The sequence below is a fragment of the Aphelocoma coerulescens genome, chromosome 6 (genome assembly GCF_041296385.1).
Source record: "Aphelocoma coerulescens isolate FSJ_1873_10779 chromosome 6, UR_Acoe_1.0, whole genome shotgun sequence".
NCBI classification, from domain to species: domain Eukaryota; kingdom Metazoa; phylum Chordata; class Aves; order Passeriformes; family Corvidae; genus Aphelocoma; species Aphelocoma coerulescens.
In genome coordinates, this window is record NC_091020.1 from 2,502,271 (window position 1) to 2,526,945 (window position 24,675).

The 24,675-nt window shown below is 49.8% G+C and overlaps 1 protein-coding gene across 1 annotated transcript in view; it reads left to right on the forward strand.

The window, feature by feature from the left end:
- PTEN (phosphatase and tensin homolog) overlaps positions 1-5,408 on the forward strand; it is a 49,705-nt gene extending 44,297 nt beyond the window's left edge. The window contains exons 8-9 of the mRNA XM_069018860.1: positions 262-486; positions 1,803-5,408. Of these exons, the coding sequence (XP_068874961.1) occupies positions 262-486; positions 1,803-1,988 (411 nt within the window). The 3' untranslated portion in view covers positions 1,989-5,408. The remainder of the gene's footprint in view (positions 1-261; positions 487-1,802) is intronic.
- The last annotated feature ends 19,267 nt before the right edge of the window (positions 5,409-24,675 follow it).

The window sequence follows — 24,675 nt, forward strand, 5'->3', positions numbered from 1 at the left end:
TTTAAGCCCAGCTCTCGATGAGTGTCTTCTAAAAGCTTAATTGGTTAAAATTGAGGTTGATGAATGCAGATTTTTGTGTGTTGTCCAGGAGATGTGGTGAAAATGTCTCTGCATGCAGTGTAACAAATGATGTACTGTTGTCCAACCAGGTTTTGCCTGATACTACAGATTTGGTTTTGACCAGATGCTGATAGCAGTCTAATTAACGTGCCATTAGTGAATACTAAAGCAAGCTTGTTTTCTGTGTTCTTCCTCCCCCAGGACAAAATGTTTCACTTTTGGGTAAATACATTCTTCATAGGACTGGATGAAAATTCAGACAAAGTAGAAAATGGAAGTCTAGTTGCAGATCAGGAACTTGATGGTATTTTCAGTACAGAGCGCTCAGATAATGATAAGGAATATTTAATCCTTACATTAACAAAAAACGATCTAGACAAAGCAAATAAAGACAAAGCCAACAGATACTTCTCTCCAAACTTCAAGGTCAGTATATTTTATGTGTGAGCAAAGCTGAAAAGCTGCATGATTTGTTTGTCTTGCCTTTGGGAGGGACCATGTGAAACTGCTGTGTAGAAGCCGAGTCCATGCGTTGGTATTGCCATCACTTAGCAAAGCTTTGAGCTTTGTACTTTTATCTGCTTTTTGGGGAGCTAATGGACATTGGGAGGCTGGGATTGAAGTCTTCAGGTTGTTCCAGGTGTTTATCAAAGCCATCAGAGGTGTAGGAAAGCTGGTGACCAGGTGGTATCTTCCCTGTTGCAGCAGCATTGCCGGAGCTCTGGGCTGGAGACCCTGAACTCCTGAGCTGATTTGCAGCAGTGCCTGTTTCACGGGAAGCAGAGGAGGCCACAAGAGTGATTTGGGGTCTGGAGCATCTCCCTGATGAGGAGAGGCTGCAGGAGCCGGGTCTGGTCAGGCTGGAGAAGGGAAGGCTGAGAGGGGATCCAGTCAATCCGCACAAATCTCTCCAGGGGGTGTCAGAGGAGGGTGCCAGGCTCTCCTCAGTGACAGCATGAGAAGCAAAGGCCATAAACTAAAACACAATGAGTTCCACCTCAACATGAGGAAGAACTTCTTTCCATGAGGGTGGCAGAGCCCTGGCACAGCTGCCCGGGGGGCCTGGAGTCTCCCTCTCTGGAGACATCCCAAACCCACCTGGAAGTGCTCCTGTGTCAGGTGACCCTGCCTTGGCAAGGGTTGGACTGGATCATCTCCAGAGGTGCCTTCAACCCCAGCTGTCTGTGATTCAGGGAAAACCTTACCCTGGCAGCTCAGCTTTGAGGAATATGAGCCATTGCCAGCAGTGTTTTAAACATGAAAAAGGCATTTGTAAGAATTTCAGCATTTTCTAATTTGCTCATAAAAGATGAGCCAATGCTCATTTGAAGGTAATGGTCGTAGCTGCTTGGAACATTGCTTGGATCAGACTTTCAACACACGAGTCACCCATTATAGAGGGTGTTTTGTTCAATCCTGTGCACCCTGGATGTAACCTCCTGGTGCTCTGGGAGGTGTGGAAGGCAGGAGGGTGGTGGCATGGCCTGGTGTGCTGGGATGTCCTGCTGCTGCAGCTCAGGAGTACCTGAGCACTCAGCCAGACACAGCTCCTGCAGCTGGGCTGGAAAATCCTGCTGCTTTGCCAGGGGTGGTATTGAGAGGCTGGCAAACCTCTCTCTGGAGAGAGGAGCACTGCTGTGACTCAGGGTAGTGAAGGAGCTGTGCTGTTAAAAATTGCTTTGTTGCCTGTGCTCAGTTGAAGTCCAGGTTCCCTTTTTAAATGTTGTTCTTTCCTTCCCCAGGTGAAGCTATTTTTCACAAAAACAGTAGAAGAGCCATCAAACCCAGAGGCTAGCAGTTCAACTTCTGTAACACCAGATGTTAGTGACAATGAACCTGATCATTATAGATACTCTGACACCACTGACTCTGATCCAGAGAATGAACCTTTTGATGAAGATCAGCATACGCAGATTACAAAAGTCTGAATATTTTTTTTATCAGAGATAAAAAAAAACCCATACAAAAAGAACCAACCATGAAGAGAAACAAACTTGAATAAACTGAAAAAAAACAAGGACCTTTCTAAATGGCAAAAGGACAGTGTCAGATTACCAATTATAGGAACAATTCTTTCCTGACCAATCTTGTTTTGCCCTATAAATCTACAGGGCTTGACACTTGTCCAGTCGGGGGGGAAAAAGAAAGGTTACGTAGCTCTTATATGTATATACCTTTTTGTGTCAAAGGACATTAAAACTTCAATTAGGAACTATAAACATGGCACTTTCCCATTTTATTCCAGTTTTATAAAAGTGGAGACAGACCTAATGTGTATGCGTAGGAATTTTTCCTTTTGTGTTCTGTCACCAAATGAAGTTTCAAAAACCGAAAAAAAAAAAAAATTTCCAGGTTCACATCCTGCCCCTTTTTTTGCACTCGTGTGGCAACAGAAAAGTCTGCAGTTGGCTAAGAGATGTCTCTAGAAGGTTTTTTCCTACATTCTAATGCATGTTTTTTGGATGGGGCTGGAAGGTGATGCTCGGAAAGGAGCGTGGCCTGTGTACCATATCCGGCTGTTCCATGCACCTTTCCTCAGCATGCTGCCCTAATTCATCCGGGACAATGGGTGAGGAGTCGCCGCTGTCACTGCTTGTTGTTTGTGCATTTTTCATTTTTTTTAAGTGTAATGGTGCTAGAAAAGGCAGCTAGAGGGAGTGATTCTGTCTAGGGGTACAGGAATGAACCTTCACGACACCCGCGAGACCCGCGAAATGAAGGGAGACAAGGAATTGGGGTCACGAGAAACAAAACAAAAAACAAAAGGAAACACAGCAACAATGACTTAACCATACAAATGTGGAGGCTATCAACTAAAGTAAGAGCTTGAAACAAATGGTTCCAAAATTTGACAATGATTTATTGGGGTTTTTTTCTGAATTGTAATGGCTGCTCCATCTCCTGTGTAATCAAGGCCAGTGCTAAAAGTCAGATGCTCTTAGTGCAAAAACATCAGTCAACATCTTACATTTATATCAGTAGTTTTTCAATCATATTCCTGCTGTGAATACTTCATGTGCTGCCTTGCAAGCTTTTTTTTTTTTTTTTTTTCTCTCTCTCCTGAATATAAAAAGATTTTGTAATGGTGCACAGGAAATGTCATTGGAGATTCTCCAGGTTAGTGTTTGTTTTGAAGATTTCTGATGCATTTATTCAATCAAACCTCTGTCAGCCGTTCCACCCCTTTGACCTTACACATTCAATTACAATGAGTTTTGCAGTTTTGCACACTTTTTTTTCTTTTTTTTTTTTTTTAATGTCATTAACTGTTAGGGAATTTTACTTGAATACTCATTACCTGCAATGTTTAAAAAACGGACATTACACACCAGAGAGAGGAAACCAGTGTTGCAGTAAAATTCTCAGTGCTGTGTAAATGAAGATTAAAAAGCAGAACTTGTCCCAAATACATTGCTATAAACAACAACCCCACAAACCACCCAACAAATTGGTTTTCTGAACCAAATGGCAGCGTTGGGTTATTTGTTCCTAGGGACACAGCCAAGGGTGGGTAGGGCTTGAGGTTGGCTTCTGCTGGACAATTGTCGTGCCCAGCCTGAGGTGACTCAGGAGTCCAGCTGCTGGTGCATCCAGATGTGAAGTCACTGCCAAAATGGGCCCCTTGAAGTGGGCCATGAACAGCTGACCCCAAATTGATGCTCTTTTTAGGATGTAGTACACACATCCCCGTGCTTAATTAACTTCTCGGTGCTGACATGGAAGTTCATGAGCTGTGTTCTCAGCCAGAATTATGAATGGGATCTGTCAGAGCCCTGTGCACAGCAGCATTAATGGTTGGAATTTGAACGAGACAAGGCAGGACTTCCACTAATTACAATTGGTAAACCAAGGTGTAAAGGGCTTTTTTTTTTAAAATTTTCTTATCTGGTTTCTGTTGGTCAATTCTGCTCCTCAGATTCATGATTCTAACTTCTAACAAAGCTGGTAATACGTTCTGACTTACAGGTTTAATTAGACTTTAATGGATCAAGGTTCAGTGCTCATTGTGACAAGCAGGAGGTGGTTTTCCCTTGGGAACAGGAATTTTAACTCTTACCCTTCCAATCATGTTTCACCCTGTCTGGTTTGTAACAGTTGAAAGTTGTGTTGGCTTAATAAACCAAACTGTTCCTGCTTGGATAGTATTGGGATCTTGGCACTGCTGTGTGTCCGTCCCACTTTGGATAATCAGGATTGGATGGTGCAGTTCCAGTCGGTGACGCCGGATCGGGAATCAGGATGCAAGGATGGGCTTTTGCACTGTTAATTTTCCTTTGGAATGTGAAGGTTGGAATGAGGGTTTCGATTTTTTTTTTTTAATGTTTTCGACGTCTTTGAGAAGCCTTGCTTACATTTTATGGTGTAGTCATTGGAAATGGAAAAATGGCATTATATATATATTATATATATAAATATATATTATACATACTCTCCTATACTTTATTTCAGTTACCACCCCCATAGAAGTTGACAAGAATTGCTATGACTGAAAGGTTTTTGAGTCCTTATTAAAACTTTATTTATGACAGTATTCATAATTAGCTTGAGCTGCATTCTGTAGGTAATCTTTCCTTGAGTTTCCGGACTGTACGCTTCAGCCTGTTGGGATGTGCAAGAGCTTACACGTCTGAAACTACTTGAAGGCATCACTTTGGGAAGAGCTTCACTCTTAGGCCCTGAAGCATCCCCTGGGCTCAGGCAGCCCCAGTGAAAATCTTTGCCACAGCTCCTCCAGGGCAGCTGTGCCAATCGGCCTCCAGATTCCTCCCCAGGGCACACATTGTAAGCTGGAGTTTACATGCAGCATCAAAATCAGCTTTCCAAATTCAAAAAAACAAGCCCTTAAAATAACCCAAAAAGAGGATGCTGGTGTGCAAGTTCCATGTTTAGTCCTAGCAAATGTGTGCAATATGTTAACGATGCCTGTGGTTGCCACGAAGTGCCTCGTTTACCTTCTCAATACTGTTGGAAAGTGTCGTGCATGCAGATGGATGGGGTGGGACTGTGCACTAAAAGGGGCTCCAACTGCAGCGTTTGGCAGAGCTGCCTTTCTCTGCCAGTTCAAATTTCCAGTCTGTTTTCATATAGCATATATATATATAGATACTAAAAGAAAAAAAAAAAAATCAGTCTGTTAAGCAGCCTTACTCTGATTCAGCCTCTTCAAATACTATTGTGCTGTGCAACAGTGGCTCTGTGTGTAACTGAGAATACACAAAAACCAAGTATGACATGTACAGGATAATGCCTCATACAAATCAGATGTCCGTTTGTTATTGTGTTTAACAACCCTTTATCTCTTAGTGTTAAAACTCCACTTAAAACTGATTAAAGTCTCATTCTTGTCACTGTGTGGGTGTTTTATTGCAGTGTTCTGAGCCTGGCAAACAGCTGAAACGTTGTGCTTGTGAAGCTGTGGAACTTGGAGTGTGGTGCTTGGAGCCAAGGGTGCTCCTTGTGCCTCCCGGCATTTTGAGGGAGCTGCAGCTCCAAAGCCTGGTGTGTTCCAGAGGTTCGAGCCAGGGTGGCAGTGGAATTGCAGGGGTATCAAACCTGCTGAGGGGCAGGGGCACCTCCTGGGCCATTAAACCACACAGGAAGGTGCCTGTCCCCAGCACCTGAGGAGCTACAGGGAACATGGAGAGAGACTCTTTCCAAGGGCTGGAGGGACAGGACTCAGGGAATGGCTTCCCAGTGCCAGAGGGCAGGGCTGGATGGGATATTGGGAAGGAATTGTTCCCTGGGAGGGTGGGCAGGCCCTGGCACAGGGTGCCCAGAGCAGCTGGGGCCTGTCCCTGGATCCCTGGCAGTGTCCAAGGCCAGGCTGGACACTGGGGCTTGGATTCTGCTCTGGAGACAGCTGAGAAGCGCTGTGGGCAGAGGATTGTATTTGACTTGCACACTCTTTGTCCCGTTGACTGGAAGTGCCATGGCCCAGCCCTCAGCAGCTAAAGGCGGTTTCTGGGCAAAACTGCTCATTTTTTCCACTCTGGTGACCAATGTGGTGACAGAGCTTCCCAGGGAGGTGCTGGGTGCCAGCACAGAGGACAGTCCCTGTGCTCCATCCCCACACCTGTGGGTTCCATGTCCCCTGAGTGCTCTCCAGCTCCAGGGCCTGCCTGGCTGAGCTTTCCCAGCCTCTGGCATCAGCAGGGAGCAGCAGCTCAGTTCGTTCAGCTCCCTCTCCAGGCAGCCACGGAGGGGTGGTTAATAATTAATTGTGTCTTCTTTTCAAGCTGCAGCAGAGTTCTACACTGCGCTCTTTTAAGAAGGAGTGATGCTGGGAGGGGAATTTTAAACTGGTTTTGCTGCAGTCGGTTGGCTCCAAAGGGAGTGATGGCGCCTGCCAGTGCTGGTGTTTGTGTTGGTCTGACCAGATTCCCTGAGGTGACCTGGGTGCACTGGGAGCTGGACTGAAAGAAAAAAGCCTAACAAACCATTCCTATGGACTGAGACTTGATACAGAGGGAGGGAGGTCAAATAAGGAGTCAGCTCAGTGTCTGCTCAAAACCAGAGCATGAATTGCTTCTCTGGCTTCTTCTCACCCTCATTCTTTGGTATTTTCTCAAACCCCATCTTTCCACACCTGTTCCTGGTAACTCTGCTCCCTTTTTTTTTTTTTTAAAAGGACTTTGCTTTAGTCCTGTGCTAGGAAGATGAGAAAATCCCTTTATTTTGAACGGGTGGGCCCACTGAAATAAAAACCCTTGCTGTGTTTCTTTGCCTTTTGCTCCTTGTTCTTTGAGACTTTTTCTAGCTGGTTTTTACGGCGTTTCATTGCTTTACCATGTGTTTCTTCTCGTTCCCCACTTTTCTTCTGTGCTTCCAAACTTTTCAGCCACTGCTCTGTGTTGCATTATAGGACAGGTAATTATTTTCTGCCTGGGCTTTTTGTTTGTTTGTTTGTTTTTTATACCAAGCTTTAGTCTGAAGGCACAGCAAGGAGAAACACTTTTAGGTTGCTTTTTAAATTTTTTTAAAGAAAGAACAGCTCTGAGAAACATCAGGGCTGTGCAAGTTCAGCAGGTGTGTTTGCCTTGGTGAGCTCCTGGTGCTCTGCACGAACCTGGGTGAGTTTGTCTGGCCTGATGGGAACGATGAGCACATGGGCTGGACTTGTGATGAGCAACCTGAATAAAAAACACTTGCTCATGAACTGCTGGGCTGCGCTTTCCAGGTGCAAGTGTTGCTACATGGGCTGTACTGGCTACAGAAACAGAAAAAATTGCCTTAGTGGGGTTTATTTTTAATTTTGGGGGACCCCTGTGCTTGGTAATTTACTTTGTGCCCCATCGCTAAGCTCTGAGGTAGGTGGCACTTGGCCTTCGTGACCTCCTGTTCACAGAGGAGCTTTAAGCTGATAAAAGGGGATATTTCAGAGTCTGAGCTCTGTGCTTTAAAATGCCCTTTGTATAATTCAGGCTGCTTCAGGCCCTACTGGTGTTTTTTTGGCCTTTGACAAAATAATTGCAGTGTGGATGTTATGTGGGGTTTGGAAGAGGCTGAAAGCAGCTGGGGAGTGCTGGGTTGAGGCATTCCAGCCCCCTGGACAGAGAGATCAGGGCTGCCCCATCCTCTGGAACGTTTCTGTGGCAGGAGGAAAATGGCAGAAGGAAATGGGAAGGATTCTGTCATGGAAATCTGTGCAGGAATGAGCCTTTTAAATGGAAATTAATGACTTTGGAGGAAGGCGGCAAAGGCTGTAATGTAAAGCAGGATTTGGTAATGGGAGAGAGAAACCTCGTGGGTGGAGGCATGGAACTTGTGAGGAAAGGGGTGATGGCACATGTTTATACAGACTTGCTGGGGTTTTGCAAGGATGGGATGAAACAGCTGATGAGAGGTGTCTGAGAGGCATCTGGAGGGCGGGAGATGCGTTTGAGAGGTTGGCTTGGGGATCCTTTGCTTTAAAAAGTGTTTGAAGCTATGGAAACAGGGGGGCTGACAGCTCCAGACTGGAGTTGGGACTGCAACCAGCTTAGGAGAACGTTGGAATTTGCGTTGGAGGATGGTAAAGATCACGCAGCAGTGAGGGGAGACTGATAACATCCACTCACCAGCACAAGAAGGAGTTATTCCTCTTCCCTGAATATCAGCACTTGGGAAGGACATGGATCTTTCCTGAGCTCCGAGTGTATAGAAAAGCAGCTCTGGCCCATGGTTTTTGAGTGTCTGAAGGTTCAGGGGTGCTCGGCCTTCCCTCACAGGTGGGCACCCTTCAAACCAACCTGCAGCTGAGGCCTGTGGGGAGGGCTGGGGGCTTGGAGGCTTCCTGGAGGAGCTGCAGCCCCCCAGGAGAGGGAAAGGGCTGCAGGCAGCTGGGAACCACTGAGCTGAGAAACACAGAGCAATGATGAAAAGCTAAATAGGAGGGTTGGGATTATTTTTACCCCGGCTTGTCCACCCTCTTGGCTTTTAATTTGTCTCTTTTGTGCCGAAAGGAAGGAAAAGCTTTGCACAAGAGCGCCTTGGTGAAGGTCCCAGCCCTGGGACCAGGAGCTCCTGTGTGCTTTGCAGAGGTTTTCCCTCTCCATCCATCCTCATCCCTCTTCTTCCCTGTCCTCGTAGCAAAAAATATTTGGAGTAGGAAGCTTCGATCACTTCGGTTCAGAGCAGTGCAAGGGCAGCACTTCAGGCCCCTCTGGGAAGGAAGGGTTTGTTTTTTAGGGATTTGACAACTGTGCTCACAACAGCAGGAGGTAGATGGGTGGACACAGCCTCAGGCTCCCCCTGAGGTGGGTCCTGGCAAGGAGGTGGGCAGGTGCAGCACAGGGTGGATGTGCCCTGGAGTCACTCGCACCAGCCAAAGAGGGGCCAGGTTAAGCAGCCCGGCTGGAAAAGGAAATCATCTGGGGATCTGTGAAGCACAGGACAGTCCTCTGAGGGCAGCTGGGGACCCTGTGGCAGCACCTGCACCTTCATCCAGATGCTGTGGCATGAGCTGGCCAAGAAGTGCTGCCCAAAACCCCACTACCTGTTCCTGTCAGGGTGCTCAAGGTGTGCTTTTGACTTGTTTGTGGCCGTGACCTGGCGTCCTCTCTTCAATAGCTGCCTTCCCTTTGAAAGAAGCATTTTTCAGACAGAGTTCATGACCTTTTTGGGATGGAACACGGTGCCCAGCTCATCTGTAGCTGAGCTGTTCAGAGAGCAGCCCACTTCCTGCAGCACTTGCACGGGAGCTGGGCTGGTCCTGCGCGGTTTCAGCCCCAGAGCGGTGCTCAGGGCTCAGACACCTGTGTGCTCTCGCTTTGCTGCTCTGTACCTGCAGCTCTGGTGACTCCTCCCTGTCACCCTGCCGTGAGGTGGCCCTGCTGCTGCTGTGTCCCTTCCTTGTGACAAAGCCCTGGGTGCTGGGCTCCTCTGCACATCTGTTTGTGGGGCCGCAGGGATTCATTTCCGACCGTGCAGAACCGTGCGCAGCAGAGCCTGTGAAGTGCTGCCCAAGTCCTCTCTCGCCTCTTTCCACATGGAGCACTTTTTTAATGAAGAATTAAGAGACCTTGGGGACCAGATGCAACTCAGTGATGGAAATAGTTGCACAATAGAGTGTTTGATTAATGCCTCCTGACTTTTCCAAGAGCTGAAGCCCTTCAGACAAAGCAATCTTGGCTTAACTGCAGGGAGAAGGGAAGGCAAGAGGAGAGGTGAGAAGCCTGGACAAGGAGGTGTGAGGGAGGTAAAAAGGAGCTGAATGTCCACATAACATCTGAAGGAAAAGCTGAAAGAGAGGGACTCAACAGCCCACTGCTGACTACTTGCTTTGGGTGGTTGGTTTTGTGGTTTTATTTAGCTCAGTGTCTTGCTGTAAAGCCTTACAAATATAAGAGTAACAGCTTGAACGTACATCTGTGGATGCGCACAACCAGTCGGGCTCCTGGCTCACCGCAGTGGGTGTCCTGCCCTGTGGCTGGAGGTGACTGTTCAGGGGTGAGTAGATGCACATCTGAGACCAGCCCCTCACCAGAACCAGCTGGTGGCCAGGGGCTTCCTGAACCTGGAGCGGTCTGTGTACTCAGCAGCCTCCAACACATTCATCCTCAGGGCACTGCTCCCCTTTGCCCTCAAACTGATGCACAGACTCTTGGCATCCTCTGCCTCTTTGGACAAGGGGTTTCACAGGTGCTGTGGGGAACTGAGGGAACATCTCCTGAATTCAGCTGGCCACCCTGAGCACTTGTGCTGGAAGAGGCAGCAGAAGGCCAGTCCTTCCTCCCGCTCCTCCTCCTCCTCCTTGCTTGCCCTCCTGGAGATCTCTGGCAAAGACAGCTCCAGGCTGAATTCTCCAAGCCTGAATGCAACACTTCCAGGGGAAAGCCATCTCCAGAGCTCTCTGCCGTGCAGAATCCCCCTTTTAGGAGCAGGGGTGATTTCCCCTCGTCCCTCGTGGCGCAGCTGTGGCCGCTGGACCCGTGCGTGCTTTGCATTCCCCAAGGGGCCGCTCAGTTTGGCATCACCGTCCTTGTGACCCGAGCTCTGGTGGTGACACGGGCGAGGATGGCTCTCCCAGGGGTTTTTAGGTGGCACAAGCCCCGCATGGGCCATAGCCACAGGCGCCTGTGCTGCCGTGCATGCCCCGGCTGCCTGGCGCTCACCGCTGAAGCGCTTTTCCTCTCTGGTCTGCGCGTTGGGTTGAAAATCACGAGATCAAAGTCAGCACTTTCTATCTCCAGCATCTCCAGCACGTGTTTCCTTTTTTTGAAGCCCATGAAGCAGTCTAATTGGGAGACAGGTGCTCTTGAATGAGCACTCTGAATTAATGAGCTGCTTCAGCAGTGCTGTGCCTCAGAATGGTTCTTTACCTCACGTGACAGTGGGTGCTCACCTGTTTTCTCCCTCTTTGCTGCATTTGTGAGGTGACCCAGGCTTTTATTCCCTTTGCTTGCTGGGGGCCACCAGCTGCCGGTGGCCTGGGACCGAGGTGTGGCTGTGGCACTGTGCAGGTGGCTGGGGAAGGGTTAATTAATCCCCCCCTGCCAGGGGTGTCTCAAAGAGGGGTGATGTCTGTGCTCCGTTCTCAGCTGCCAAGCAAAGCCTCGGTGAGGATTTTCCTCTCTGTGTCTGTAGAGGTGCCCCATGCTCTGGCAAACAGGGTGTGCACAGGCTACAGTCGCTGGACACTGTGGTCTCACCAGGGCCCCAGCTTGTTTTTCTGTTCCAGTTGCTGCCAGAAGCTGACGTTTTATCTGATCTGTGGTCTTTCACCGCGAGCTGATGTGGTCCCCGCTCTGATTTGTGCCTCGGCCCCGCCGTGCTCGGCGCAGGTTGAGCTGTGGTCTCACAGAGCCTGTTTTCCTTTAGCCTCTGTAGCACAAATGAATAAAAGCAGAGCCACTCGGTGCCCCGTGTGCTGCTCTTGCTTTCCTCCTGTCGATATTTATCCCTTTGGGGTTGTGGTCAGCTGCACCTCTGTGATCTGACCTGCTCAGCCTCCCCCAGCTGGAGCTGCACCCTCAGGTTGAGCTACAGCATCTTTTTAAAGGTTTTTTCTCTCATTTCCCGAGGCAAAATATGCTGATATTGGAGCATTTCAGCCTGGAGGTGGCAGAGACCTGGCTTTCACCCAAGGGCTTTCACAGCAGGAGCCTCCTCCAAAGCTTGAGGTTGAATCCAGTGCCTGTGGACCTCAAACCTGTGCTGATCCACAGCATAATCCTGAATCCATAGGAAATGCCGCCAGCCTGGCTCTCTCCTCCGTGGATGTGCCTGGTGAGCACAGGGTTTGTCCTTCTTGGTGTGGCAGCAGAGGCTGAAGAGCGAAGCCACTTCCCACTGCTGCTGATCTCCCACCACAGGGTGTTTTGTTCCCGAGGCCTGGTGTCCTCTCCACCTTCCCATCTTCCCCCTTGCAGTTTTCCCTGCTTTTCTGATTTAGCTAGCTTCCTGGTAGCACATAATTATTAATAATTCAGTGAGTTAGACCCTAAGTAAGTGCCTTGAGCAGAATTTTTTTGCTCTCCCTCCTGCCCTCCTCTCCCTGTGACACTCTGCCAATGATCCCACTGTTCAAATGGATGTTTTCCCATGAGAAACTGTTGCCAATCAGTGATTTTTTTTTTTTTTTTTTTTTTTTTTTTTTTTTTTTTGTGTCTTCCCCCATCAAAAGAAAAATAAATCCTAAGCTGGAAAGATTCCTCACCTGTTGAGTTTAATAGCAGCAAGCTTCCGGGCTGTGCTGTAAAATCTGCCCACAAGTCTGTTGAATGGAATAGGAAGCTTTTTTCTCCCCCAGTAAATGGAGATCTTTTCAGGAGGTATTTGGAGGTACTTTCACCTCCCAGAGAGGGCTGGCAGTACGCTTTTTACTCCCGATTCAGTTCAGATGAGGAGGGACCAGGGTGTGCTGGGAGCTGATGTGGCAGGAGATTACTGGGGAATTAAACCCCACAGAGCGGCCTGAGGGGACCTGCTGCTGCTGGGAATCACAGGGGCTTATCCAGGCACGTCTGCTTGAGCCACACAGAGGGCTCCTGCTGAGGGATGTGGTTTCTGAGCCTGCTCCTGCCCTGGGGATGTGGCAGCGCTCAAAGGTGGGAGCTCTCCCCCACAGCTGGGTTAGAGGCTGTGCCCCTTTACCCCCCCCCCAGCTGCCAGGGGAGGCTTTTGCTGGGTGATCTTTGTGCCATGTGCTGGTGATGCTCTGCCCAAAATCACGCCAGAGGTTTCCCACATTCCAGTCATGAAGTCTCCAGTACAGCTCCCAAGCACCCAAGTCTGCCTGGAGGGATTTCAGTGTGGCTGAGGGTCGGTGAAATTTGGGATTTGCCCTCCTCTCCCTCTCAGAAAAGAGCCCAAAGGCTCCCAAAACACCACAGATGTCTTTCAAAACGAGGCTCTCCGTTTGCCTTGATGTAACCCAAGCCCATGTTGCTAAAGAAATTCAATTAAACTGAGAGCAACTCCCGGTGAAATCCAAACTGGGTGATTTGTGACTGACTGGAACTGAGCATTTTCAGTTGGAGGGGACCTACAGTGATCCAACTGGGTATTTTAAGCTCTCTGAAATTTTCCCTGAGTGTCTCCTCTCCACAAGCCACTGAACACAGTTTCACAACAATATGCAATTTTATTCACTATTATGTATAGAACCACTGCTACAGGTAACATACAGCCAGGTGAAATGCTGTCTAAATCCTAACAGGAAATCAAAAATGCAGCCCTTGGTAAAAATATCAGAGTTGGTGATTGTGCCCAGTGAAGGCTCGTGCTCTAAACAGCATCCAATTTTAGTCAGGAGACATTTTCTCCTTAAAATGAAAAAAAACCATAAAATTAAAAGTCCCTGTGGAGAGCAGCCACCCCTCCCCATGGAGCACGAGGCAGAAACAGGCTCGTCACTTCTGATTTCATCCCACAGAGTGGGAGCAGAGGGATCCCAAACACTTTCCCTCCTCACAGGACACCAGAGCAGCTCGGGGATGTCGCTGGTGTCTGTGAGGCGCCTCCTGACCAATGCTATTTGTCTGAATTCCCAGGAATGCTGCTGCTTGTTCTTCAGAGAGGAAAAACGTTCTATTTTTGGCCGTGACAACTTTTTTTTTTTTTTTTTTTTTTTTTTCTGGGAATAAAAAGTTTCAAACAAAGTGTGGCAAGGGTTTGTGTAGGTCTGAGTGGTGTGGGATGGGGCTGAGCGAGGCAGAGCTGCAGGCAGGGACAGGAGGAATCTATTACTGCTCTCCTTGCAGTTTAAGCGGATGGTGATGGAGATCCTGGCGTGTCACAGTGGAGGCAGACGTGGATGTGTGGGAAAATGTCTCTTGGAGCAGGAAAAAAAGATCAAAACAAACGGGTAAATAAACAGAGGAGCATGTGTCTCAAGACTGGGAAAAATAAAATGAGATTGGATCAAAACTCAGCATCATTCCAGAGCTTGAGGTGGCCCTGGGTGAGCAAAGGCGCTGCAAGGAATTGTGGCTGCCCCGGGATCCCTGGAAGTGTCCCGGGCTGGGCTGCACAGGGAGCACCCTGGGAGGGTGGAAGGTGTCGCTGCCCGTGCCAGGGCTGGAACTTTGGGTCTTTAAGGCGCATCCCAACCCACACCATCCCGGGATTCCGTGACTCTAACTGGACAGACCCCAAACTGCTTTGAGCTTTGCGGGTAAAATGGAGCTGGAATCCCTGGGAAGGGCCAGTCTGGGTCGTCCATCGGTAGGTGATGGCTTAGGGAAGGATTCCACTGCTTTGGTGCTTTGCTGCTTTCCTTCCCCGGGACGTGTGATGCCCTGGGTTAAAGTGGTTTACGGATGAGGCCTTTTTCTGCCCACTTTTTAAACAAAACCAGAGACTGGGGAATCTCAAGCGTGTTTGGAGTTGGCGGCGAAGGAGCCCCAAACCGCCCTCCTTCAGAAACTGCCCTGCACAGGCTCGGGGTTGAGAACTCTCAGAAACACTTTGAAGTAGGGCTGAAGCAGGAAGTTAATTAGAGCTGCTTTGATATCTTCCAGCGTGTTTTAACAGCTGCTTCGGAGGCAGCTCGAGCAGCAAGAGCGTGGTTTAGTTCATGCTCCTGAAAGTCCGCGCTGCCCCTACCAAAATTCCTCTCTGTGTAGCGGCATGGCTGCTTTTCTTCTTTCCTGAGAGCTCAAGCTCACTTCCACAGAGACTTGGGAAAATAAAATAGCCAAACCTTACTGGCTGCGGCTCATAAAATTCTTCTTTAAGTAGTAATAATAATAATATTTTAAAAAAAAAAAAATCCCTCGATGCTGTGGTGTTGCAGCCACAGTCTGAAATTTCCCCGTTTCTCACTTCTGTTTTCAGTTGTCTTTCTCCCAAGTCCTCCAGCAGGCTAACATTTTCCATGCCTTGTTCACATCTAAATGACTTCCCAGGATATTTTAAAATGAAATCATCACAGTGAAGAGGTTCAAGCTGTCTCTTCTTGGTGAGGAACCTCTGTAAAGCCCAAAGGCAGAGGTTTTGACCCCGTTGGTCCACACTCCTGGGGGAGAACCCTCAGCTGAACTCTTTTGCTGTGGTGATTAATGGTTGATTTGGGCAATGTGCTCTGTCACGGAAAATAAATGGCTCTTCCAAAGTTTTCCTCGCTGCAGCTGTAACCTTTATCCTCCTTTCTTGTCTTTTGGTTGATCTTCATTCTGATCACTTGATTTTTGTTATGCTTGTTACCTTTTTTTTTTTGAATCATAAAATCATAGAATCACGGAATGGTTTGGGTTGGAAGGACCTTAAAGCTCATCCCATTCCACCCCCTGCCACGGGCAGGGACACCTTCCACTATCCCAGGCTGCTTCCCTCAGTCATAGGCTGCCCACGCTGGGTTTGTCTTAAGTAAGGCCAATGTCTGGGTATGGAGTTTAAAAGAAAAATTAATTTTCGTGGCTTTAGAAAGCAAAACAAATAAAGCAAAGAAAAAGAAGGAGGTTTCCAGCTTCCCACCTCTTTTATGCTCGGTGCATTGTACCTAAAATTTGGGGAATACGCATCTATGGGCCACACAGTGGGACCCAAAACTGGGGAACACCCATCTGTGGGTCACACAATGAAAGCCATGACTCTCTCCATCACAGCAGAGGGGGAGATATCCAGGCTTTCCCATTGCTCCTTGCTCCTCCTCTTTGGGCTTTGTGGGAGTTTTCAGGAGAATGTCCAGCCAGGGCTGAGCCGTAAGCACAGGCCAGGCCAGCGGAGGCCATGGATTTTTGGGGCTCTGCTGGAGTTTGCCCAGCTCCCAGTGGCAGGAGGCCCTGGGTTCATGGAGGTCCCCGGAGCGAGGTGCATCCCCGTCCCTGGGGAGCACGAGCAGCCTCAGCGTGTTCTCCTGGAGGTGCATCCTGAGGCGAAGCTGGAGGACAAATCCCACCCTGTGGCACCTCCCGAGCCTCTCTCGTTCCCGCTTGGATCAGCACCGCTCCTGCTCAGCCCTGGCCCCGGGCTCGCCTTCTGCAGCCACTGCAGCAACATCTGCTCTGCCCATCAGTGCCTCTCCTCCCCTGGCCTCCAGCCCACACCGTGGCTGCCCTGGATTAGGGACAATTTCCTTTCCGACCTGGGAGCAGGGGCTGGATGGGGCTGTGGTGGCGGAGCGTGGAGGGGGGGTGTGTGTGAATGCACAGCACGGAATCCTAGCCCTGGCAGGAGTATGGGAAACTCCTTGCTCCCTCCGAATTTGGGATCACCTTCTGAGTAGAACTCATTCAATGCCCCTGCACCTCTGACCCCCCAAATCCAGGTCTCTCCTTAATTTCTTCCCATTTTGCTCCAGCAGCCGTAGCACCTGAAGTCACTTAGCAGTGACTTAACTTCCCTGGAGCCACTTCAGTGAGGCACAAATCCCCCCTGGAAGAGCCAGGGTCTCCCTGTCTGCTGCTGGATGCAGAGCCCAGCCGTTCCTGGAGCCAGAAACCCTCACACCTCATCCATCGTGTGCCGCAGCCGGGCCGTGGAACTGGTGTTAATTACCCGGGGCAAACAAAGGGCTCCTGAGCCATCTCTGGGCTTGGATGCAGTAACCAAAGGCATGGACAGGCAAAGGGTTTGGGGAGGAACGTGGTGGCTTCCTGTGCTGCCTGGTAAGGGGTTACTCTTGAAACAGAGGCCTCTTCCAGGGGTGAAAATCGATGCTGCTCTTCCAGGTGTCCCTGGAAGCTGCTGTGGATGGCTCTGGATGGGCTCCTGCCAAGGCACTGCGGGGCATGGGGGACAAAAGGCAGGAGAATGAAACCCCTTGGAGCTGATCACATTGCAGAAGTCACCACTGCTGCCTCTGCAGTCTTCGAACCTGCTCCTCATTACCATTAATTATGAACTCTCTTTGTTGTGCTATTTGCATTTTGCAGGATCCTTCGCTGGTTCGTCCTGCCGTGGAAAAGCAACATCTGTGAGAGTGTGTGAAACCCTTGTCTTCCTGGAAAGAGAAGGAAGTTCGTAAAGTCCAACTGTGGCTGGTTTTTCTCTTTTAAAGGTGCAATCTCTTGCACATTTAAAAACATTAATTTTTTTTTAACCCAGTGCCGCAGATCCGTGACTCTTTAAATCTCTAGAAAACCAGTTGTGTTCAAATGGTTTCTAAATTATCGAGGAGTTTTGGCACATCCCCTGTGAGGGGAGAGAACAAGGAGGAGTAATCTGGTGGAGTGTCCAGTGCAGGAGAGAGGATGGGGCTTAGGATCAGAGAATAATTTGGGTCAGAAGAGCCTGCTGGGGGTCTCTAGTCCAACTTTACCCAGTGCCATGCTGTGAAGCTGCTTGGTGCCAGTGCTCTGAGCTTCCAGTGGCTTTACTGGGATCAGGGATGGCTTTCCTGGGATGCTCAACTGCCAAGTTCAAAGCCCTGCCTAGAAAGGCACTTGGCCTCCAGGATCCTGCCTCCTGCAGCTGTTTTTCCCCTTTTTTTCCTTTGCCTCCATAAATCAAGTTTTGCTAAACCACCACACAGTGTCTGTCACCAAACCACTGAAAATGTGGAGAGGGAGGGGGCAAAATCCTCTCCAATGCCTGCAGGTCAGTGTCCTTCCAGGAAAATAAAAAAAAAAGGGAATAATGGAGTTTGGCTCACGCCGGAGAACAAACATGAAACCTCCCCGACTGCCGAAATTGCCATCTGCAGGAGAGGGAAAGGGGAGAGCATGTTTACCATGGCAGGCTCCAGGGTGATGCAGGCTGTCAGAATTATAAAATACTCTTGGAATTGCTAAATGTTATAGACAGTAATTCCACCTCGGAAAGTCTCCCAGTGCAAATGAAATCCATTAAACAAGGGCTCGGCACCAGATGAATCTGGGCATGGCTGTAGGAATTAGCTGCTCCTTGGTCCCAGTTCGTGGGGAATTGCTCAAGGATGTTTCAGTGGATGCTCCAAGGCCTGCTCAGGAAGGGAGGGTGGGCAGGCCCTGGCACAGGGTGCCCAGAGCAGCTGGGGCTGCCCCTGGATCCCTGGCAGTGCCCAAGGCCAGGCTGGACATTGGGGCTTGGAGCAGCCTGGGACAGTGGGAGGTGTCCCTGCCCATGGCAGGGGTGGCACTGGGTGGGCTTTGGGGTCCCTTCCAATCCAGGCCATTCTGTGGGATAAACTGACCAGGAAGGTGTTGGAAGTTCTTGAAGTCAGAAAATTCTGCTTTGGGACCCTGTGGGGGAGAGGCCTGGTGGGCAAACACTGAAATGCCCTCTCGTGTCACTCTCTGAATGGAAAACAGCCAAAATAACACCTTTGGCCTCTGGATAAGTATCTGCTGGCAGCTTTGAAGAAGGCTGAAGAGCTTTTAGAGAGGGATGGTGGCAGCTTCCAGAGAGGCCGCAGGAACACAGCTCAAGATGAAGGTTGCCCTAAGCCCTGGCAGCAACGAGGGGGAACATTAATCCCACACGGTGGAAAATCCCAGGAAAACACCTGGTTTGGCCCTTTCTGCTCAGGACTGGCAGGTTTTAAACACTGAATCTCGTGCGGATGAGATGTTTGGCACCGCTCAAGGGCTTATTTCTGTCCTTCAAGGCAGACTGAATGTGAGACATCTAAATGTGTGCATGGCACACGTTAACAGGCTGGAAACTGGCTGCTGGGTCTGGCCGTGCCTCTGATTGAAACCAGTCCCAGGCTGTGATTCCCACAGCCAGCCTCTGGTCTGGGCTGTCTTGGCCATGTGCTCTTTTTTATTAACAAACAAAAAAAAAGCATTAAAAATTCTGGTGGTATCTGCATTACCCTTCTGGGCTGCTCTGGGGGGGAAGAGCCTTGCCTGCATGGTGGTTGTGCTTTCATGGACTTCCTTTGTGCTGCTGAGCTTTCCCCAGTGCTGCTCCCAGTCCCGTGGCAGAAGGGCTGTGGGGTGACTCGCGGGTCCTCGGCCGTCCCGTCACACAATGCGTGCTGGTTGTTGTTGCTCCTGTTCCACCTCACTTTGGCAAAAAGTCCTCTGGAAATCGAGGGGGAAAAAAGAAAAAAGCTCGATGGGAGTGGTCATGTAAATAAGAGGCTGCCCATGAATACAGTTAAGACAGTGCTGGGGAAAGGTGAATGATTTGGAATCTGGGCAGGTTCTGCTGAAGCCGCCTGGTTTGTCGGCTGCCACTGCTGTGGAGCTGAATAACAGCCCTGGGAGCAAGCCAACCAGGTGCTAATCCTGAAATAAAAAAGGAAAAAATGAAAAAATGAAAAAAAGAACGAGAATAAAAGGAAATCCAGGCACGCCAGGATCCAACACGCTTGATGGCCATGGCTGCACCAGGGTGGGGAGGAAGGCCCAGGCTGCAGCTTCTGCTGCCACAGGCACCTCCTCGGCTGGAAAACCCCGGGAGAAACCTCTCATGTGGCAAACCTTGGTGTCCAGCCATCTCCTGCCACCTCCTGCCCGGCTCAGGGCCCCTGGGCTGTGACTCAGGTCTGGGCAGGGAAAAGGGAAAAGCCCCTGTGGTGGGATGGGTGCCCTCAGCTGAACTTCCACGTGGGGGTTGCTTGGGCCACATCTCACACTCACATCAGCTTTAAATGGACACTGAATGGGCATTTTTGGATAGGCTGAGACCTTGTTGAGTGTTCTGAGGGACAGAAGCAGGATCTGCCATGACAGCAGCCTGGGTAAAGTCTGATGATGGCAAAGTGTGGGTAGGGAGGCCCCCCTGGGGGTCCCTAGGGCTGACCTTGCACCTCCAGCAGGTTTCTGGGGGCCACATCCAGGTGAGTCCTGGCATCCCTGAGGATGGAGATCCCCGTCTGCTTGGAAACCCAGCCAAGGGATGCTCCCTCCCGCAGGGAAAATCCCTCTTTCCTGATCAGTGCTTATGGTGCCCGGGTAATAATAAATCAAGAAGCACCACTGCCAACACTTCAATTTGTGGTTTATATTCCACAAAGAGCTTAAAAGTCCTGCTTAAATCTGTTCTCCCTTTGAGAAATCCAATCCTGCTCGTGGAGTGACAGAGCATGACCTTGTTGAACTGTGACCCCCTACGAGCAACCAAACCACTAACGATGGACATGTGGTTATTTTTGGATGGGGAGCTCCTGTTACTTGGTTTGTTGTCACTTTTTCTTGAGCAAATCTGGCCATGGAGATCTGTGAGGGGTTTTTTTACTGAATTTTATAAGAGGGACCCAATCAAGGCACTCAAAGCTTCAGTGTAGTTTGATACTTGAACCAACACATTGAAATACTTTCTCTCAGAGGGAATTTGGGGCAAAGTAAGGGTCTGCCTTCCAAACATAGCAGTGATAAGGGATAAAAGTCATTAAGAGCTCCAGCCATCCAGAAAAATCCCCAAATATTCAGGAAATTTGTAGTAAATCATGGGCTGGCTGCAGAATTATTTCCCTGCTTGCTAAAATCTAAAGGGACTCATCCCTCTGGTTTGGTTTTGGCACTGAGGTTGCAGACTGGACTTGCTCTCTGGGAAGCTGGCAGGTCTAAATTCCCCTGAGATGCTCCCCAAAAGACTTTGTCCTTAGAGGGAAAGCTGATGCCATTTCCTACAGACAGGCTGTGGTGATGTAGACCCAGGGGAAAGGTGGCAAAGGTGGAATACGCTCGTACAACAAACTTCAGGCGTGGGATCCACTCGGGAAGTATTGAAAGGAAAAGAAGGGATGGGGAGCTGGTAGGAGGAGGGTGACACTGGAGGGGGTCTGGGCTCCCAGGGGGTGGGGAAGGCAGAATCACAGAACCATGGAATCACAGACTGGTCTTGGTGGGAAAGGACCCTAAAGACCGTTTCATTCCACCCCCCTGCCACGGGCAGGGATACCAGCCCTAGACCAGCTTGCTCAAATAATAAATGAAATCCTCTCTGCTCATCACTGGCAATCCACATCTGGACACCGGGAAGAGTTTGGTGTCCCCAGAACCAGAGAGGCACCTGCAAACTGGAGCAAGTCCAGTGTGGGGCCCCGTGGAGAAAGGGGAGGAGGGAGAGCAGCCCAGGGTTTTCTTTCAAGGGGAGAATAAATGGTTGGGGCTCTAAATATTCAGGTAGCAGGCACAGTGTTTTGAAAGGGACATAAGGAAACCCTTCCTGCAGCACCCATTTCTCCTGCACAGTCGAAGGGACCTGTGCATGCCTTTTCTCCCTTTGCCATGTCTTGCAGAGGTGCTTGCCAGCATTTGTGCACAGCTGTGGAGTCGAGATGCCTTGTGGGCTGACTGAGAGCCCGGAGCTCTGAATGACTGATTTTATTTAGAAAGTTGCAAATCCACTTACTTTCCAACTGCGCTGGTTGTGCTCATTTATTAACTTCCTTCTCCACCTCATTTACTGCCTGTCAGATGCTCACACCCAGGAAATGTGTGCTTGCATGACTGAAACTTTTGCAACTTCAGTGTTCAGTGGTAACTTAGGCTTCTAGTTACTTTTTTTTTTTTAAGGTGTGTTTTGCAGCCTCAGCACTGTGTGCAAACCTGTAGTAGCAGTGTGCTGTTAATTCCTAGGCTGAGTAAAACAGACCCACTCTCCTCCTCCAGCAGGCTCAGAAAAGAGCTCTGTGTGGCACAGGAATTGTCTGGGGTGGTTTTTTTTTTTTTGCAGGGGGCAAGACAAACAAAGCCTTTTGAGCAAAAATGTGAAGTGATGACAAGGAGTGGGGCTGGTCCAGGTTTGTTTCTTGAACTCACTTGTTTCCTTTGTCCAAACACCACGGGGAAGCACCTGTGGTGGGCAAGTGCTCCTTTCAAGATCACTTCCAGAGAAAAAAAAAGAATTATTAGCTCAATATTTTTAATAATTCTCAGGGAATAATCTTGCCCATCACTCCAGTGTGAGGGTTTGGAGGGTGCAAGTAAAGGCTGTGCTTGGCATCCTGTGAAAGAAACCCCTCAGCTTTGCCTGTGCAGGCATCAGGATGTGAGGAGCCTCGCCTGAGCGTGCTGAGACAAACCTCCCCAAGTGGGGAGACCCTAATTTTGAGGTATTTTTTAGTATGAGTGCCGCAGGGTCAGGGGGCTCTGCTTCCACCTCTTGGTGAACACGGAGAACAGCCACAGACCTGGAGACCTCGAGCTGGCCACGGAGAAAAGGTGGGCACAGACCTCAGGGTCCTGGCACGGGTCATGCAGAGACCGAGGGCATCTGTCCCCCCTCACTGCTTGGGTAGAAAATGCCACAGCTGCTCTGGTTCTCTGCCAGGAGCAGACTCTGGTGATGAGGAGGTTGCCCAAGGCCATCTCGGGGCTCCCAGGTTGGAATTTGCTGCCGCCAGGCCAGGTTGAATTAACAAGGTGTATTGAAATGTGTCGTTTGCCCGTGGATTTAGGGGAAGAAGGAATGCCCTGTTGTCCAGGCCAGGATGAGCACACTGTGGGAGCTGCAGAGAGCCACCAGGCAGGACAACTTCAGCTCCAGGCTGAGCATGGGCAGCATCTTCTAACGGAGACCTGCTGTAGTCTTGTTTTGGGCAGTGCATGGAGAGAGAGAGAGAGAGTGAGGCTGCTCGATGCTGTCACCAGCTGCTCCAAGGCTGACACTGTGGTCTCCTGCTGGATCCTCCCTAATCCAGGTAGCAGAGCAGATGCTGCACTGTGGACCTACCTCGTTTTTGGGACAGTCACAGTTCCTGCACACTGTAAAAGCAGAATGATTTCCAGATTAAACACGCATTATTTAGAGCACGCAGATCTTTGCTTTTCACTTGATTGCCATCTCAAAAGAATGGATGGGCACAAAGATACAGGTTCAGATTGTGATCTAGTGGGGTGTTGAAGTGTGTGCCCTGATGAGAGAGCTACATGGACTTCACTGGCTTCTGTGTTTAACAGTTGTACTAAATTTGCAGTAATTTATCACAGATGTGGAGGGTGGGCAGGCCCTGGCACAGGGTGCCCAGAGCAGCTGTGGTTGCCCCTGGATCCCTGGCAGTGTCCAAGGCCAGGCTGGACATTGGGGCTTGGAGCAGCCTGGGACAGTGGAAGGTGTCCCTGCCCATGGCAGGGGGTGGGGCTGGATGAGCTTTGAGGTCCCTCGAACCCAAACCAAAATGGGATTTCCATGGTTCAGCATCAGTACTCTGCTGGGAGAGCAGTGTGGGTGTTGCCTGCACACATCACATGCTGCAGACCTAATCTGAAACCACAAACCAGAATTTGTGCCGTGGCCAGAACTGTGGAAATAAGAGCACGTCAAGCCTTCTCTTACACACTCAGGGCGCAGCGCTGCTGCGTCTGACGCACGGCGGGCAAATGCCACAATGAGAAAAACCACAAAGGCTCAGGGCTGGCATCAGAAACACCATTTACCACCTGGGCCGGGTGAAAAGGAATTAATTACTGCTAGCAGGTCAGGGAAAATGTGCTCCAAGCCATCCAGGTGACCAGTGACAAAGCAATTCAGTGGGAGTGGTTTCCCAAGCAGAAGATTCAGAGCCCAGTGGGCTCGACAGCGCTTTGCAGATGACAGCAGAGCCTAAGGGATTGTGGAAGTGGGGCCACAAGCTTGGAAGTGAAACTGGAAGCAGGATCACCAGCCAAAAGGTTTTGGGAACTCTTCCTGTGGTGATCAGAGGCCTCGCAGTGTGAAAATCCTGCAAAGGGAATTCCTCTACCACCAGGTCATTTTACCTTGCCAAGGTCAATAATTTAAACGTAACCACAGGCCTCAAGAAGGGGGGGTCTCAGTCTGGGAAGAAGAGAAGAGATCCCAGAGAGATGATGTTCCAGAGCAAGCAGTAAACTGAAGATGGAAAATCTGGGTTCAGATCCATGAGCTGAATAATAGGGGGAATTTAAGTGTCATCCCAGAAGGCTTCCAAGCACCAGGCTTGTTCCTGCAGGCTTCTGTGAAAAGCTTCAGTTGTAATAAATATAAATTTTTTCCAGGAACAATATTTTGCTGTGAAAAAATCCTCAAAAAATACCTGAAATCATAAACTAGTTAAGGAAAAGCACAGACGATTTCCAGCAGGGTGGGACTACCTTACTAGAATTCTGTGGGCTGTTATGGTGTGAGAGTTTGTTAGCCTGGGGCCATTCTTGATCCTCACAGGTCTCCTGGGCACTTGTTCCTGCTCTTTTTTTTTTTTTTTTTTTTTTGTGGGGAGAGAAAATGGCTGCTCCCTCCAGGGAAATCCCAAGCCCAGCTGATGTTATCCTGCATTTCCCCATTGTTGTAGTTTCTCAAGCTCATTTCGTGGTCCTGAGCAAGCACCTGTCAGGGCATCTGGGTTTGGTACAGCGCAGACATCCCCTGCTTCTGAGCTGAGCTAGCGGGGAACCACGGCATCCCCAGCGTGGTTTGGGTGGGAAGGGACCTCAAAGCCCATCCAGTGCCACCCCTGCCATGGGCAGGGACACCTTCCACTGTCCCAGGCTGCTCCAAGCCCCAATGTCCAGCCTGGCCTTGGGCACTGCTTCTCTGGGCACCCTGTGCCAGGGCCTGCCCACCCTCCCAGGGAACAATTCCTTCCCAGTATCCCATCCATCCCTGCTGAAGCTGGAAGGTCTGGAGTACAGGTGTGATAAGGAACATCTGAAGGAGCTGGGAAAGGAGCTCAGCCTGGAGCAAAGGAGGCTCAGGGGGGACCTTGTGGCTCTGCACAAGTCCCTGACAGGAGGGGGCAGCCGGGGGGGTCGGGCTCTGCTCCCAGGGAACAGGGACAGGACAAGGGGAAACGGCCTCAGGCTGGGCCAGGGGAGGCTCAGCTTGGACAGCAGCAGGAATTTCTGCATGGAAAGGGTGCTC